The 16,457-nt window shown below is 42.2% G+C and overlaps 2 protein-coding genes across 9 annotated transcripts in view; one reads left to right on the top strand and one right to left on the bottom strand.

Moving 5' to 3' along the window:
* Positions 1-16,457, top strand: part of kif1ab (kinesin family member 1Ab) — a 66,566-nt gene that overhangs the window by 19,578 nt on the left and 30,531 nt on the right. For 3 of the 7 annotated variants that reach the window (XM_057856953.1, XM_057856954.1, XM_057856952.1), the window contains exons 14-22: positions 7,561-7,760; positions 11,682-11,761; positions 12,063-12,287; positions 12,365-12,471; positions 12,569-12,652; positions 12,737-12,917; positions 15,452-15,524; positions 15,611-15,701; positions 15,892-16,040. In XM_057856953.1, coding sequence (XP_057712936.1) covers positions 7,561-7,760; positions 11,682-11,761; positions 12,063-12,287; positions 12,365-12,471; positions 12,569-12,652; positions 12,737-12,917; positions 15,452-15,524; positions 15,611-15,701; positions 15,892-16,040 — 1,190 coding nt within the window. The remainder of the gene's footprint in view (positions 1-7,560; positions 7,761-11,681; positions 11,762-12,062; positions 12,288-12,364; positions 12,472-12,568; positions 12,653-12,736; positions 12,918-15,451; positions 15,525-15,610; positions 15,702-15,891; positions 16,041-16,457) is intronic. The other 4 variants (XM_057856958.1, XM_057856957.1, XM_057856956.1 and 1 more) reach the window with 2 other exon arrangements.
* On the bottom strand, positions 646-2,754 carry LOC130929629 (uncharacterized). Of its 2 annotated transcripts, none has more exons than XM_057856959.1 (2): positions 816-2,754; positions 646-730 (listed from the first exon to the last, which is right to left on the bottom strand). In XM_057856959.1, the coding sequence occupies exon 1, from the start codon at positions 2,139-2,141 to the stop codon at positions 1,164-1,166; it is 978 nt and encodes a 325-aa protein (XP_057712942.1). In that variant the 5' UTR covers positions 2,142-2,754; the 3' UTR covers positions 646-730; positions 816-1,163. The 2 variants fall into 2 exon arrangements, with proteins under 2 accessions (XP_057712942.1, XP_057712944.1); XM_057856961.1 differs by having other exon boundaries at positions 662-721.

Raw genomic sequence — 16,457 nt, 5'->3', positions numbered from 1 at the left:
GGGGGTTGTATCAATAATCGTTTTAGAATCGAATCGGACCATCTGAATCGTAATCGTAATCGAATCGTTAGGTGCCCAAAGATTCCCAGCTCTACTTTCTTGTGTACTGTCTTCAAGAGAGGCTTCCTCCTGTGGTGACAGCTATGCACACCACTTTGATGTAGAGTGCGGCGTATGGCAGGTATGGCAAGCAGTACTCAATTTGGACATACTCAGTTTTGTTGCCAGGGGTTTAGATATTAATGGCTATATTATGAGTAATTTTGAGGGGAAAATAAATTATTATATAAGATGCACACAGACTACTTTTCGTTGTGTGAAAGTGTCATTTTGTCAGTGTTGTCCCATGAAAAGATATACTTAAATATCTGCAGAAATGCGAGGAGTGTACTCACTTTTGTGATACACTGTATTGAGAATTGTTGAGAATTTTCAGTATAAGGGTGTGCTGAAAACACTTGAAAGTTATGTTTTCCTTTAATCTGTCATTCGTTTGTCTGTACGTAGTTAAGTGAAAGTTAGGTGATTAAAAAAAATCTGTTCATTTCTATTCATTTGCACTGGCTTTGCTACAATCCACAATTCTATTTCTTCTGCCCTCAGCCGAGCGTATGGCTACTCGACTTTGGCAGCGAGCTAAACCAACAAAGAAAAATGGAGGCCCAAACTCCTTCCTCTCATTTATTTCTTCGCGTGAACGTGTGCGCGTGTGTGTGTGTGGCTGGTAAAACTGAAACATACATAAATAACAACAAAATAACAGAATAGACACATCAAAATTACATCTAACCCATTGTTAAAACGTACAAACTTACAGATTTTGTTTTGTCAAGGGTTCCCAACGATGTATGGTGCAGAGGAGGTGTGTAACGTCTTAACACCTCAAGGCCTCTTTTCCAACTGAAATAAAAAGTTCTTTCTGCCTGCTGCTTACAGCAAGTCGCCACTAGGGGAAGCCGAGCGCAAACAGCAATACCAAAGAAAAACTTAAGATTCTGAGTTAGAATAGCGACATCCTGTGGACGGATGAACAATGTACAATCTTAGAAAGAAATTAAACCCAAAAAGTAGTCAACATAAGACCAGAGGACATAACACTCCCCGCCTGACATCTGCAAGATGTCAGCCCTTAACTAATGAACGATACAAAACAACAACTCGTTTTACATGCTATCCTTAGACATCAAAAGCACAACTTCACGAATTGGGCGAATGTAAAACCTATTCTCGCCGTTTCGGCAAATCTTAACCTCAACTTTTCTGACATTACCGTCCTCACTTGGGAAAGATTTTGTGATCAGTCCGAGTGGCCAATTATTCCTATGTTCTAGAGACTCCCTCATTAAAACAACGTCGCCCATTTGAAGGTTCGGCTTTTTTATTTTCCACTTGCGACGAACCTGCAAGCCTGCGATGTATTCTTTCTGCCAACGACTCCAGAAAACATTAGCTAAGTACTGCACGCGCTTCCATTGGGCTTTGAATAGGTCACTGGTCTGAAACTGCCCTGGTGGAATCGGTGGTGTGCCAACCTTTTGCGTGAGTAGCATCGCAGGAGTAAGAATGACTGGGTTTTCGGGATCTGTAGAAACAGCCGTTAGCGGGCGTGCATTTACAATTGCGGTGACTTCAGCTAACAATGTCACGAGTACTTCATGTGTGAGCTTCCCATATGGATGTTCAAGGAGCATTGCATTGAGGATTTTTCGGGTGACGCCGATCATGCGTTCCCAGGAACCAGCCATATGGGATGCATGTGGAGGATTAAACTGCCATTTGCACGCACTGTCTTTCAAGAATGTGCCTATTTTGTCATTGTGACAGCCTAGTTTGTCTATTTGGAGCTCTTTGCAGGCACTCACAAAATTTGTCCCACAATCAGATCTCAAGAGTTTGGCACCACCTCGGATGGCAAAGAAACGACGCAGTGCATTAATGAATGACGATGTGTCCATTGACTCAATCACTTCAATATGAATTGCACGTGTACTCATGCAGGTGAATATGACTGCCCATCTTTTAGCATCTGCATTAGCACCACGCGTTTTTCTCACTGTAACGGACCAGGGACCGAACACATCAAGGCCTACATTTGTGAAAGGAGGGTCCGTGGACAGCCTGTCCTCAGGAAGTTCAGCCATTATCTGTTCAGGTTGCCTGCCCCTTAATTTGCGGCATGGGATGCACTTGAAAATCACACTGCTTACTGCTCTTTTTCCTCCCACAATCCAAAAGCCCCCTGCTCTGACTGCTCCCTCCGTGAAATGCCTTCCCTGGTGACATAATTTTTCGTGAAAGTGTCTTATTATGAGCTGAGCAAGATGATGCTTTCCAGGGACGAGTATGGGATTGGTTTCTTCTGCAGACAACTGTGCTTTCTTTAGTCGGCCTCCAACTTTAAGGAGCCCTTGCGTGTCAACAAATGGATTCAGTTTGCTGAGTGGACTTGAGTTTTTTAGAGCTGTGCCTTTTTCAATGCATCCAATATCTTCTGCGAAGACCTCTCTTTGAACGGTGCGAATGATCGTGGTCTTGGCTAGTTGCAGTGACTTTTCAGTTAAATGTTTGTTGCAGTTGTGCCAGCCACGACAGGAAACCTCAGAGTTGTTCTTGAATGATTGAGCTATATGTTGGAGTTTGGCAATAGCCTTTTGCAGCACCTTCCAACTTGAAAACCTTTCAAATCTGGCACTATTAAACTGGCCTTTTGATAGGGTGGTAGTGCAAGTTGTTACCTCAGGACGCAACTCACAGTCAGTCTCTGGGTCTATGAGATCGAAGGTTTGACTTCGAACTTGACTTTGGTCCAACCTGGAGAGGAAAGCTGGGCCTCTGAGCCAGGTGGAGCTGGAGAGCTGCTCAGCGGGCAACGCTCGTGTGGCATGGTCTGCCGGATTTAAGTGTGTGGGCACGTAATGGCTCTGGTGAGTTTGTGCAAAGCGCCTGATGCGTTCGACTCTGTTGTGCACATAAACGTGAAAGCGTCTCTTGGTGTTTGAGATGTACCCAAGCACTACCTTTGAGTCTGTGTAAAGATTCACCTGATCGACTGTGACATCCAGCTCCTCTAGAACCAACTCTGCTACTTCCACGGCCAGGACTGCTGCACAGAGTTCAAGTCGGGGTATGGTGATGTCTGGTTTAGGAGCTAAACGTGCTTTGCCGAGGAGGAATCCCACTTCGCTGTGTCCGTCCTCATTTGTGAGTTTGAGGTATGCTACTGCACCTACGGCTTTTGTGGAAGCATCACAAAAAACGTCAATCTCTATTCTTTGGGCTGCAGACAGCGGTATTGAAGTGTACATTCTGGGAATTTCAAGATGTTGTAGGTGTCCGAGGGAACTTTTCCACTTTTGCCACTGTTCTAATTTGTCTTTTGGCAGTTCAGTGTCCCACTCTGAAACATTTGTGGAAATGTCTCTGAGTATGGTTCTACCCCCTACGATTACTGGAATAGCAAAACCAAGTGGGTCGAACACACTGTTGATAACTGACAGAACTCCCCTTTTTGTGAACGGCCTTTCATTTACTCTTACTTGGAACTTGAATTGGTCAGTCGACAGCTCCCATCCTAAGCCCAAACTGCGCTGCATTGGTGGGGTAGTCTGCCCAATGTCAAGACCTTGCATGCCTACAGCACGATCTTCGGTTGGAAAGGCTCCTGTTATGAGAGGACAATTGGATGAGATTTTGTGCAGGCGTATGTTACACTGAGCCAGCATCTTCTGTGCCCTACTAAGAACATCAATGGCCTGCTCTATGGAAGAGAATGACTTTAGCCCATCATCTACATAGAAGTGCCGTTCAATGAATTCTTTTGCGTCACTGCCAAATTCCATTTCTCCTTCTATGGCTGTTCTTTTCAGTCCAAAGATGGCGACTGATGGGGAAGGACAATTACCAAACACATGGACAGTCATCCTAAATTCTTGCACTTTTCCATCAAGGTCATGATTTTGGAACCACAAGAAACGAAGGTAGTTACGGTGGTCTTCTCGTACTATAAAGTTGTGAAACATATGCTCCACATCTGCCATAACGGCGTATGGGTCGGACCTAAACCGCATCAGAACTCCTACGAGAGTGTTGTTAAGATCTGGTCCCTTGAGGAGCACGTCATTGAGAGAAACATTGTCAAGTTGAGCACTCGAATCAAAGACTACCCTAATTTTTTCTGGCTTTTGCGGGTGGTAAACGCCAAAACTAGGGAGATACCAGCACTCTTGATCTGGCGCCAGTGCGGGCGCTGGTTCGGCATGGCCCTTGCTGAATATTTTCTCCATAAACTCAGCGTAATGCGCTCTCATTTCAGGTTTTCTTCTCAGCGTTTTGCGGAGCGACATTAAACGATTGTAGGCCTGCTCCCGATTGTCAGGTAGGCGCCGCCTAGGTGAGCGGAATGGAAGTGGAGCTACCCAGTTATTCGCCTCATCTTTAGCAAAGTTGTTGTGCATAATGTCTAGGAACAACGCATCTTCTGCCGAAAGTGCAACTTTGTCGTCATTTGTTGTTTGTTGGAAAATATGTTGTCCTAGTTCCGCTTGTGTGTTTAGTGGATCGTTTTTGGTGTATTTCTCTTTGATAACGATTGTGTTTTCGCAAGGACTGAGGAACGTGGGACGTCCACTGTTTAGAACGTTCGTCTTAAATGAGTTCAATGTGGGTTTATGAGCTCCAGAGAGACAGACATCACCTATGACAACCCATCCTAAATCGAGACGCTGGGCATGAGGTGCATTGTTTGGCCCATTTACCTGACCACGAACTTTATGAGCCTGAATGATGTCCCTTCCCAGGAGCAGAAGAATGTCTGCCGATGGGTCGAGAGGAGGAATCTGTGAAGCGATTGATCGCAAATGAGGGTGAGCTGCTGCTACCTCAGGGCTGGGAATTTCGTCTCTATTATCTGGAATCTGATCACATTCTGTTATTGTAGGCAGCATCATGGAGACCTTACCATCTACATCTTCTACAACAAAGCCATCAGCTTTACGACCTTGTGTCTCTGATAAACCTGCACATGTTCTCGTGGTGTATGGGAATATGGTACCTTGCACATTAAACATGTCAAAAAACGCAGATCTGGCTAAGGATGAATTGCTCTGATCATCCAACATGGCATATACCCTCTTTTTCTTTTCTGGAGAAGTTCGGCGATATACATTAACTAAACAGATCTTTGAGCATGATTTTCCTTTTACGCCTTGCCCACATACTTCTGTGCAACTGGCTGTGTTCACAGGATTTGGGCCCTCAGACTCCCCGCCGTGACTCTGGGTTGGGGGATTAAAGTCTTGAGGTGTCCATGGAGGTGGACCGACATGCATGGCAGACACATGAGCATCGCTATCACATTCTGCGCATTGGATAATAGCTTTACAGTCTCGAGCCCTGTGATTTGTGGACGCACAACATTTAAAACAAATGGCGTGCTCTTTGAGAATGTTCTTTCTTTCGTCTAGTGTTTTCATTCTAAACCCCCTGCATTTGACGAGTGAATGTGGTTTTTGGTGGATAGGACATTGTTTGTCTGGATCGGGTGCTGTCAATTTAGCCGGACTGATCTCTATTTTATTCACCGCCAATGGAACTCTGTATTTGTCTCGTCTTACTGATGTCTTATCAACCCTTGGATTTATTACGTTTGAACACTGTAACATAAAGCTAGGGTCTGTTCTCATTTCAGCGTAGTCATTTACGAACCGCACAAAATACGAAAAAGGTGGATAGACTGCACCGTTTTCCCTTTTGTATTTGGTACCTTGTGTAACCCATGACTCCTGGAGTCCATATGGGAGTTTTTCAACTATCGGGTTTATGCCCCTTGGTGTGTCGAGAAAGCTAAGACCCGGCAAATAACTTTCACTTTTGGCATACGATAGCTCTAACAGAAGATCAGCAAGCTCCTGCAGTAAGTGAGTGTCTTTGTTGGAGATTCTTGGAAAAGTCTGCAACCGTTGGAAGAGTGAGGATTCAATTACCTCTGGAGAGCCATAAGTCTTGTCTAGCCGCTGCCACAGACGCTGGAGACCTGCCTGCGGATTACTCACGTGGACCGCCCTGATCCTCTGAGCGTGTTGAAGAGACTCCCCGCCGAGCCACTTGGTGAGAAGGTCGAGCTCTTCGCTGGGCTTGAGATTGAGGCCTTCCGTCGCGTTGCAGAACATGGACTTCCAGGACAGGTAGGACTCTGGCCGGTTGTCGAAAACCTTGAACCCCGATGTCAGCAGATCACGCCGTGCTAGATAGGCTGCTAAATTGGACAGTTCACTTTGTGGGGTTGCTGAAGGAGTAGGCTGGTGTGAGATGTCCGTTCTCGCACGATGAGATTGGAGATGCTCTTCGTCAGCGATGTCGATGTGACGCACATGTGGAAAAGCACCAGCTGATTTTGGGCTATTTTGTGGTTGTTGAGAGTCATTGTGCCTAACCAGGTGCTCATTGTTTGGCGTTTGTGTGCCATCTGCTTGCACACGCTGGTCGTCAAAGTGAGCATGCACATACTCTTGTGCACGCCTGATGGAGGGGGGTGTCTTGGAAAATACCCCTTGCTCGCTGAGGTCGACTTTGGCGTGCTCCTCTTCTTCGAACGTCGCCTCCCAAACTTTAGCTGCGGCGAGCGCTGCTTCTGCTTCACCTTCCGTCTTCAGAGCGTGTAGTGTTGCCTCGATGCGTGCCTTCTCGACCTCCATGTCGATTTGGCGTTTGGCGTACCGTGCTCTGGCGTAGGCAGCTTCGGCGTCTGCTCGTGCTTGTGCAGCAGCTTGGCTCGTTCTGGACCGGCGTGAAGAATGAGAATGACTGGCCTCCGACCTAGTGACCACTTGGCTGATAGGTGGTGAAACTTCTTGCTGAGACATCTTGGGTGCTTGATGTGTTGAAAATCTTTTTACTCTTCTGCCCTCAGCCGAGCGTATGGCTACTCGACTTTGGCAGCGAGCTAAACCAACAAAGAAAAATGGAGGCCCAAACTCCTTCCTCTCATTTATTTCTTCGCGTGAACGTGTGCGCGTGTGTGTGTGTGGCTGGTAAAACTGAAACATACATAAATAACAACAAAATAACAGAATAGACACATCAAAATTACATCTAACCCATTGTTAAAACGTACAAACTTACAGATTTTGTTTTGTCAAGGGTTCCCAACGATGTATGGTGCAGAGGAGGTGTGTAACGTCTTAACACCTCAAGGCCTCTTTTCCAACTGAAATAAAAAGTTCTTTCTGCCTGCTGCTTACAGCAAGTCGCCACTAGGGGAAGCCGAGCGCAAACAGCAATACCAAAGAAAAACTTAAGATTCTGAGTTAGAATAGCGACATCCTGTGGACGGATGAACAATGTACAATCTTAGAAAGAAATTAAACCCAAAAAGTAGTCAACATAAGACCAGAGGACATAACACTATTTATTTGAGCTTTCTCTTCTTTTTTTCTATTCCTCCCTGTTTCCCCCTCGTTTGCTTCCTCTTATACGTGACTCTGCGTGTCCCGTCCCCCCGGTGTTTTCCTCGATGATTGTCCTTTCCCACCTTCCTTCCGTCCGTCCATCTCTTTCTGACAGACCTGTGCGATTACAAGAACTTTGTGAATGATCGCCAGGCTGTCAATCAAAGGGGTGATCTCTCCACAGTGACCAATGCCATGACGGGCATGAGCCCCTCCCCTTCATTGTCGGCCATGTCCAGTCGGGCCGCCTCCATCAGCAACCTCCACGATCGCATTTTCAGCCCGGCTAGCGAGGAGGCCATCGAGAGGCTGAAGGTAGGCTGCTTGGAAGCGTTGCTTTGACCCAAAGTGACAGACACCACCTAGTATGGTATACATGACCTTCATGTGAAAGACAGTTGCTCAAAATATTTAAGTATGCAAATTTCTTTGACCTCTAATAAAGGAGAAAATCATGTTTAAACGCAAAAAAAATAACACCACTTTTAGGGCACTTTCACACTAGCAGAGTTCTTTTTCTCAGATAGTCCGCTTCGTTTTGTAAATGTGAATACGCATCCGAACTGTAGTTTGAACCAAACAAATGAACACTGGTCCGCTCAAAAATCGTGGGTCTCAGTCCACTTTAAACGCACCCTGCTTCGCTTGTGAATGCAAATAGAGCAGGATGGGCTTTTGCTATGTTACGTGCAGTTTCACAGTGTGGAGCTGTGATGTTCCAGGCTGTGACGCTACACGCAGTGCATCCTTGGAAACAGAAGTACAGCACGGACGCTATTCAGAATCATTCCGTGGCTGAACTTCACCGTGTACAGACGCACTGTCTGAGCTCCTGAAGCACTCTCTTATCTTAACCGATAAGCGCTCAGGGCCAGCAAGCTCGACTGCCACTATGGCTCCAAAGAATTTGAAACCTGGAGACTTGGATGAAATAAAATCCTCCATACAGAAATTGGAGGTCTCCTTGACTGGTTTGATTCAAAACCAGAATCAAGAAATCGTCAGAGGGCTCCAGTTAATTCCCGCTGAAAACGAGAAACTCAAGCAGGCGGTCGAGGAGAGAGATGTTCGCATCAAGAGGCTGGAATTTTTGGCTGACGATCTCGACCAGTGCCGACACGCAAATGAGCTCATCATTTCTGGATTACAACTGACGCCTAGCCCAGGTGACACAGTGGCGCAACTGGCAATTGCTAAGCTGAAAGAGTATGGAATAAACATGGAACCGCTGGACATCCGTCGCTGCTTTCTGCTCCCATCTGGGGGGAGAGGACCAGCGACGGTGCTCATGAAGCTGCAGACCACAAGACCAAGACTGCCCTGCTTAACCAGCGCCGCCACCTGAAAGGGTCGAAGATTATTTTGAATGACAACTTGACTCGCCGAAATGGTGAAATTGCAAGAAAAGCATGTCAACTCAAGAAAGCTGGGAAAATAGCCAACACCTGGGTCTCGGATTGCAGGATCCTTGTCAAGATGCAAGATATGAAGATTAAAGCTATTACAAGTCTTATTAGCTGACAAAAATTAATGATGACATCTGAAACTACACTTCTGGACCACAACTTCTACAATAGCTGGATAACTGTAAATACTACACAGCGGACCAGTATAACAACTCGTGGATGTGGACGTTAAACTGAAACTTATCAACGGCAGGAGTCTCTACAAGAGTCTTGAACACATTAAGGATTATCTACTAAAGATAAGAAAGGCTCTGACTTTAATTTGCACAGATACAGTATAACATGACACGTAAAAACATAATTATCTGCTGTGTCTACCGAGCTCCTGATTCAAATGTCTAGTTTACTGAGTATATGGAAAAGATACTGTATAAAACGAAAAATAAGCATGTTTTTCGCTGTGGAGACGTCATGTCTGATGAAATTTTTACAGGGATCTTTGTGTGCGCCAGTTGTTGCCACCATGTACACCTTAGCAATGTATCCTTTTAAGAGACTTATAAGAAAAGCATTTTGAGTCGCTACTCACACCAGCTGTGATAACACATAATCACTTTTGCCACACACATAGCCACAACAAAATGTTCCCACAGCAAACAGATGCAAAAATGTCAGGGACATGACAGAGCCATAACCTTGTACGCCCTGAAATTAATCGATCTGCGGCTGGACGCTGAGTTACTAAACCCAGATTGTTTATTGTACAGTTTTGTGGCCATCTGATGTATGTACCATGTCTGAATATGCGTCTTTAGTTGTATGGGGGACGGGAAACTGATAAGCATATGCTTCTTCCCGTCCGCCTTTGTCTTCTTCTTCGGTTCCTTCGGGCAAATCATATCACATTTTGTAATTGTCAATGATTTTCAATGAAACCGATGATGATGACAATAAAATTATTCCCCAAAAAAAAAAAAGAAAATCAACAATTGCAAAAGGACAGACAATTAGCCATGGCCAAATGTGCTGTGCTTAGCAGTTGCATTTGATACACATAATCGGGCTCTTATTTGATGGTTGTGTTTTGCATGCTGTTCCTGAACGCACCGTGTGCTAGTGTGGAAGCGTGGTGTTGAATACTTTCACTTTCTATGTTCGTTTGTTGTTGGCGTCGCCTATGGCGGACAGTAGCAGTGTTGTGTAGTTCTAAAATAAAGGATTAACAACCTGACGAAGCTGGCGACTTCCTTGTCGTTGTAACAGTATTAAGGAAACAAACGCCTGCACCTGTGGCTCCATTTTTTTCAGTTGTTTTTTACCCCCTTTTTTCCGACAGGGATGGGTTGCGGGGGAGATGGTTGGTTGGTGCAGTGTGAATGCTGAACCTTTTCAACAAGTCATTTACAAGTGTTGTTGGTCCTCTTGGTCTAATGTGAAAGTGCCCTAATTTGGTTACATCAATTATACCCATGCGCTTCAACACTGATAGACTTGAACGCAGGTGCATGGGACAATGGGTATTAATGATGTCAAGAGGAAGGGCGGGCAAAAGACCAGGTGAGGAAGCTGACTTTTGCCTGCGCGCAAGCCGAGAAACGCAATCTCAGCCGGCTAGATGGCTAGACGACAAAAGAGTTGTACTGAACCACAGCAAATGCACATGCATAGATTAATATAATGCTTTATTTACAGTATATCATGTATGTTTAATGTATAATATATTGATGGAGCACATTTTGGAACCAGGATGGAGTAATCTCCTGGTGCAGTTCTCAGTGGCGGATACTTTCACAACCTGCCATTTGAAGAACTATTTAACTTGCAAATGCGATTGCAATCAAATAAAATTTTTTTTAAAAAAACCACACACACACAGATAAATCACTTCAACCAGGCCAGACTCCCATTTTTGCCTATCATATGAATGAAACAGTATGAAATATTAGAAAATGGCTTTAAGTGTCGTCTGTCCCTTTAAAGCGCACTAACTCCCTAGTTTTATGTTTCATTGAGACAATACTTGAATAAAGTGTGAGGTTCTCATATGTCGCCACTCAGGTTAAGTGGGGCAATTAAATACAAAATAAGAACACTTGTCCTTCTCATCAAACACTAGGCACAAATCCAACACATGAATACAATACCTGTAGTCATAGGTTTTGAGACTCTTCACCATTAAACTGAATGAGAAAAATTCTGATAATTTTTTACCAAGAGTTTACAGTGCACAGTGTTGGTAATCTTACTTGAAAAAGTAATTAGTTACAGTTACAAATTACTTCTCCCAAAAAGGTATTTGAGTTAGTAACTCAGTTACCTCACAGTAAGAGTAATTAGTTACTCAGCAAAGTAACTGATGTTTCCTTTCATCTTCTACATATTATTACATTATAGCATCTTTCACATCAAAGATGTTTATATTAACTGATTGAAGAATAAAAGCACGATATACAGTATTTTACAACATTTGGTATTTATTTGGATCAACGTGTTGAATTTTCGAGGACTGAAGGGATTAATTACTTAAAGTTATTGGCTGCCATTGATATCTAATCCAATTGAACTGGCTGTTAATGATCACGTTTCAGTGCCATTGATGCCAAGTGATTGATTACTGCAAGCACTCTATGCCAAAATGGATTAGATGCCAATCGCTGTCAATAGCAGCCAATTAGTTATTAACATTCCATCTCATTTTATTAGGGAAAATGGATTTGATTTACAAGGTGTACATTTTTTTTAGGTCCATTTATCCCTCCAGGAATTGTATGGGGTTTCCTCGACATAAGGTGTGACCATTTTTATCTCATTCATGTTTTTTTCTCAATAGGAGACAGAGAAAATCATTGCAGAACTCAACGAAACTTGGGAAGAAAAACTCCGACGTACTGAGGCCATTCGCATGGAAAGGTTGGTTCAATTCTTCTGTGAGTGCTACAGTTATGTTGCATGACCCACGGGACACCAATCTCTATCTCTTTTTTTGCTCTAATGTAGCACAATTGAGAAACATGATCATCAAATCAGACTTGTAAACACCCAGGTTAAGAATGTCAACTCATTCAAAATTGCAGTATAGCTCTAAGTTATTAAGAATTTATTCTAATTCATTTGCTATGGCGATCGACATCCAATCTGTTTGACTTGGGAGGGCTGTCAGTAATCATATACTGCAAAAAATGGTACTCACAGCATGACTGTGTTTTTGCAGAGAGGCCCTGCTTGCTGAGATGGGTGTTGCCATGCGAGAAGATGGCGGCACCGTTGGTGTTTTCTCCCCGAAAAAGGTAAAGAGTCTAAACTATAAAAAAGTCCAAATGAGAATATATTCTTCAGCATTTCTTTTTCTTGTTCAGACGCCGCATCTGGTCAACCTGAACGAGGACCCGCTGATGTCTGAGTGTCTGCTGTACTATATTAAAGACGGCATCACAAAGTAAATTGTGTAGTATTGTTTATTTTTGGAAATTCCATACGCATTTCACTTTAAATGATGTATCTGCTCCCAATTAGGGTCGGTCGCGATGATGCCAAGGCACGCCAGGACATTGTGCTCAGTGGACATTTTATCCGAGATGAGCACTGTACCTTCAGTAGCACCACAGGCCCTCAGGGAGAAGGTATTTACCAGAATGAACATGATTAGAATAATTAATGTTAAGAGAATATAATTGGAAACTATTATTTCATCTTATGTGATGTTTTTTAATTCAAAAGGTTGTGTGGTTCTGGAGCCCTGCGAGGATGCAGAGACGTATGTTAATGGGAAGCGAGTGACATCGCCAACTGTGTTGCGCTCAGGTATCACTGAAGAAAAAAATTAAATAATCAACGCTTTGTTCTGTCAATAAAATGGGATTATTTGACTTGCTATTTACATTGTAGGAAACCGCATCATCATGGGCAAGAGTCACGTGTTCCGCTTCAATGACCCCGAGCAGGCTCGGCTGGAGCGCGAGAGGACACCGTGCGCCGAGACCCCAGTGGAGCCTGTCGACTGGGCTTTTGCTCAGAGAGAATTGCTGGAGAAGCAAGGCATCGACATGAAGCAGGAGATGGAGCAGAGGTGCCTTGATGATGCCGATTCATTGGCTGCATACTTTTCATATCTCGTACAGTATAGACGGCAAAGATATATCACTGCATCCACATTATATAATGACAGGAAAAAGCATGTTGAAAAGGAGTAATACAAGTACCCATAGGTGTTTCTAAGTGTTTATTTTTAAACATATAATACCTTGAACTAAAGGATATTCGTTTCCAATGTACAATGCTGAAAAAAAGGTATCCGATATTGGGCCCATACATGAGCGTAAAAGGCCCCGGTTATATACCTTTATACCCAGCGACATTTAAATATCATAAATGAATGGAAAACAAGATTACCGAATTTCTCAGACTATAAACCGCTACTTTTTACCCCCCATTTTGAATTTTGCGGCTTACAGTCCAGTGCGGCTTATTTGTTGATTTATTGGGTTAAGAGGTAACACTTTATTTGACAGCAGTGTCATGAGACTGCCATACGACCGTCATAATTATGACATGACACTATCATTGGCTTTAATTAATGCATATGACTGATGTTATTAAGTGTCACCTGGCAAATTATATCACTAACTCCATTTATGTCCAGCTCGGATCATTTACATCCATTCAAAAGTGAGATAATTTGCCGGATGACACAAAAAGATATATGTCATAAGCATTTACTAATGCTCATGGCAGTGTCATGTCATAATTATGATGGTCTTATGACAGTCTAATGGCGCCACTATCAAAAAAAGTGTTACCAAATACCATGACAAGCAATTAATGAATGAACTGGAACAATAACTGAAGAAATAATTAGCACAGAACATCAATTTAGATTGTTATTTACATCTGTAGCGCTGCAATGCATGCTAGGCATGTTGGATGACAACAGTCTTAATAGCAGGTGGCAGCAGAGATTGACTGTCTCCCTCAAGGGAGCAGTGATGGGCAAAGGAAGCTTCTTGAAGCAATGGTGGTTCATTTGGTCTTATGATGCTGCTGTCAAATAAAGTGTTACCGGTTGATATCTTTTGATGTAAATATTCCATAACACAGTGAGGACAGCTGCAGTTTGTAGTCCAGTGCGGCTTATCTATGAACAAATGCCGTTTTTGTGTCAAATTTGGTAGGTGGCGGCTTAGAGTCAGGTGCGCTTTATAGTCCGAAAATTACGGTAATAAAAAATATAATAAGATTTAAAAACGCACACAAACAAAACTTAAATTAGCATATTTATTCTTTCATTTGATTTAACGCTTATTTAATGAAAATACAATTGAAACTAAATTTAAAGAAGTTGTGTGTTAAGTTTTTATTATATATATTTTTTAAATGATTGTGATTGGCTGGCAACCAATTCAGGGTGTGTTCTGCCTCCTGCTCAGAGTTAGCTGGGGTAGGCTGCAGCACCCTCGTGATGATAAGCGGTTCAGAAGATGAATGTCTTTTTGTATTATTTCATCATTTGTTTTTGAAATACGGTAGTTTTCACATTTTTATTACATTATTAAATAGAATATATATATATATATATATATATATATATATATATATATATATATATATATATATATATATATATATATACATCCACACACACACACACATATACGTATATACTGTATATATGGCGGAAAACACAGACAAGGCTGAAAAAGCAGTTTCTGCTCTTGCACCCATCTTCAAACTAAACTGCTGTATTTTAAGCCAAAACATCTATTGTGTTTGATAGAATAATATGTCTATATGCTACCATAGCAGATTCATGGCACATTAAGCCCCCCAACTATTTTTAATTTGTCCGTTTTACCCTGGAAACCCCCGTTTACAGATGTCGCACAACTACTTTTGTTTCAAAATAGCCATAAAAAGAAGGTAATTCATTATATTTATTATTCAAAATGTCTGTTATTTTTAGCTTAGAATCATTAATTGATGTCTAAATTTAGTTTACAAAAAAAAGACTTTAAAAAAAATTATTCCCTTGCATATTTTAAACTTTTAAACAAATTACATCACAATAAAAAAAAAAATGGTGTCTGTAAAAAAGTCACGGATATCTACCTCATAACTATCACTTAATTGTATTTTTTTTGTTACTGTCGCATTTCCTCCATTATGTTAGATGATAAATAATCGATCCAAACAAAGAAAAATTGAAAAAAAAAGTTTAAAAGGGTAAATATATGAAAAAGAAAATCTCGACTACCCCTTGATGTCTGCGATTTCTGCTTTGCAAAGCCTTGTAATATTACCATGTTTCACCCATATAATCCCCCCCAAAATCCGGCTGTGGCCATTCACATCTGTGTCTTGACACTCGATGATACATACTACATAGAGTTTTTGGATCGAAACCAGGCAAGTACTTGATAATATCTCGTTATAATCATGGCGTCTTCAATTCTGCCAATTCAGGAATATTCCTATTTCACATTTATTATATTTAGGTGCTTCCAATACAAGATTTTTTATCAATAATGATCCCTTTTTTCACAACAACAAAAACTTTGGACCTCTTCCAAGGCCTCAAAGTAATAAATCACGTTAATTCCATTTCAGGCTGCAGGAGCTAGAGGATCAATATCGTAAAGAAAGAGAAGAAGCCAGTATCTTGCTTGAGCAACAGAGACTGGTAAGTACATACTTTGTTAACATGTAATTAGAATACAACATATTCTGTTTGTCTGTTACTGTGAACACATTGTTTTCTTATTCTAGGACTATGAGAGTAAGCTGGAGGCTCTCCAGAAGCAGGTGGACTCTCGCTACCTGGAATCACCAGAGGAAGAAGAAGAACCAGAGGAAGAAGGTGAAGTCATCTGGAACACAAAATTCAATTGACATCCAATCTGTTTGAATTGGGAATGATTGTGTTTTAATGCCGCTGAAAGCGATGACTGATCAGATCCGACCCTCCCCATTCAATTGAATTTAAACACAGTCAAGGGCAGTCAGTGAGTTATGGTGACGTAATGTGTAACTTGTGATTCCCTTTCCAGTGCCGTGGACCAAGCGTGAGACAGAGCTAGCACTGTGGGCCTTCCGAAAGTGGCGTTTTTACCAGTTCACCTCACTCCGGGATCTACTTTGGGGCAATGCCATCTTCCTCAAGGAGGCCAATGCTATAAGTGTGGAATTAAAGAAGAAGGTGGGGGAAACACCTGATGATATTTAACTTTGAGTGGAATAATCTTTTATAGTGCAGCAATGATTAATTGATTACCTCGCGTAATTCAATTAGAAAGGAGCTTCGAATCAAATTTGGCTCCTTCGAGGATTCGTTTAATTAGAGTGGCGTTGTCATGGTTTGTTTTAAAACTGTTTGCATTTGGTTTTATTCATTTGGGTGGATACACTGCCCACTGGCAACAGTTAATATGTCATAATTAATATGACATGACTCATCTAACATGGCTGGATCCAACTGCTCCCTGTTAAGACCAACATAAGGTTCTAAGTTTTTGTTTGAGCTAATATGATTGTTGATGCATTTGTAATTTAGTTTTGAGGTATTTTCAGAATTTGTAAACATTTTTTTATTTTTTTGTTGGAAGATGTGTTTGAA

This window comes from Corythoichthys intestinalis, chromosome 14 (assembly GCF_030265065.1).
Source record: "Corythoichthys intestinalis isolate RoL2023-P3 chromosome 14, ASM3026506v1, whole genome shotgun sequence".
NCBI lineage: Eukaryota > Metazoa > Chordata > Actinopteri > Syngnathiformes > Syngnathidae > Corythoichthys > Corythoichthys intestinalis.
Note: the sequence above shows the minus strand (reverse complement) of the source record. Positions and strands in the feature narration are given on the sequence as shown.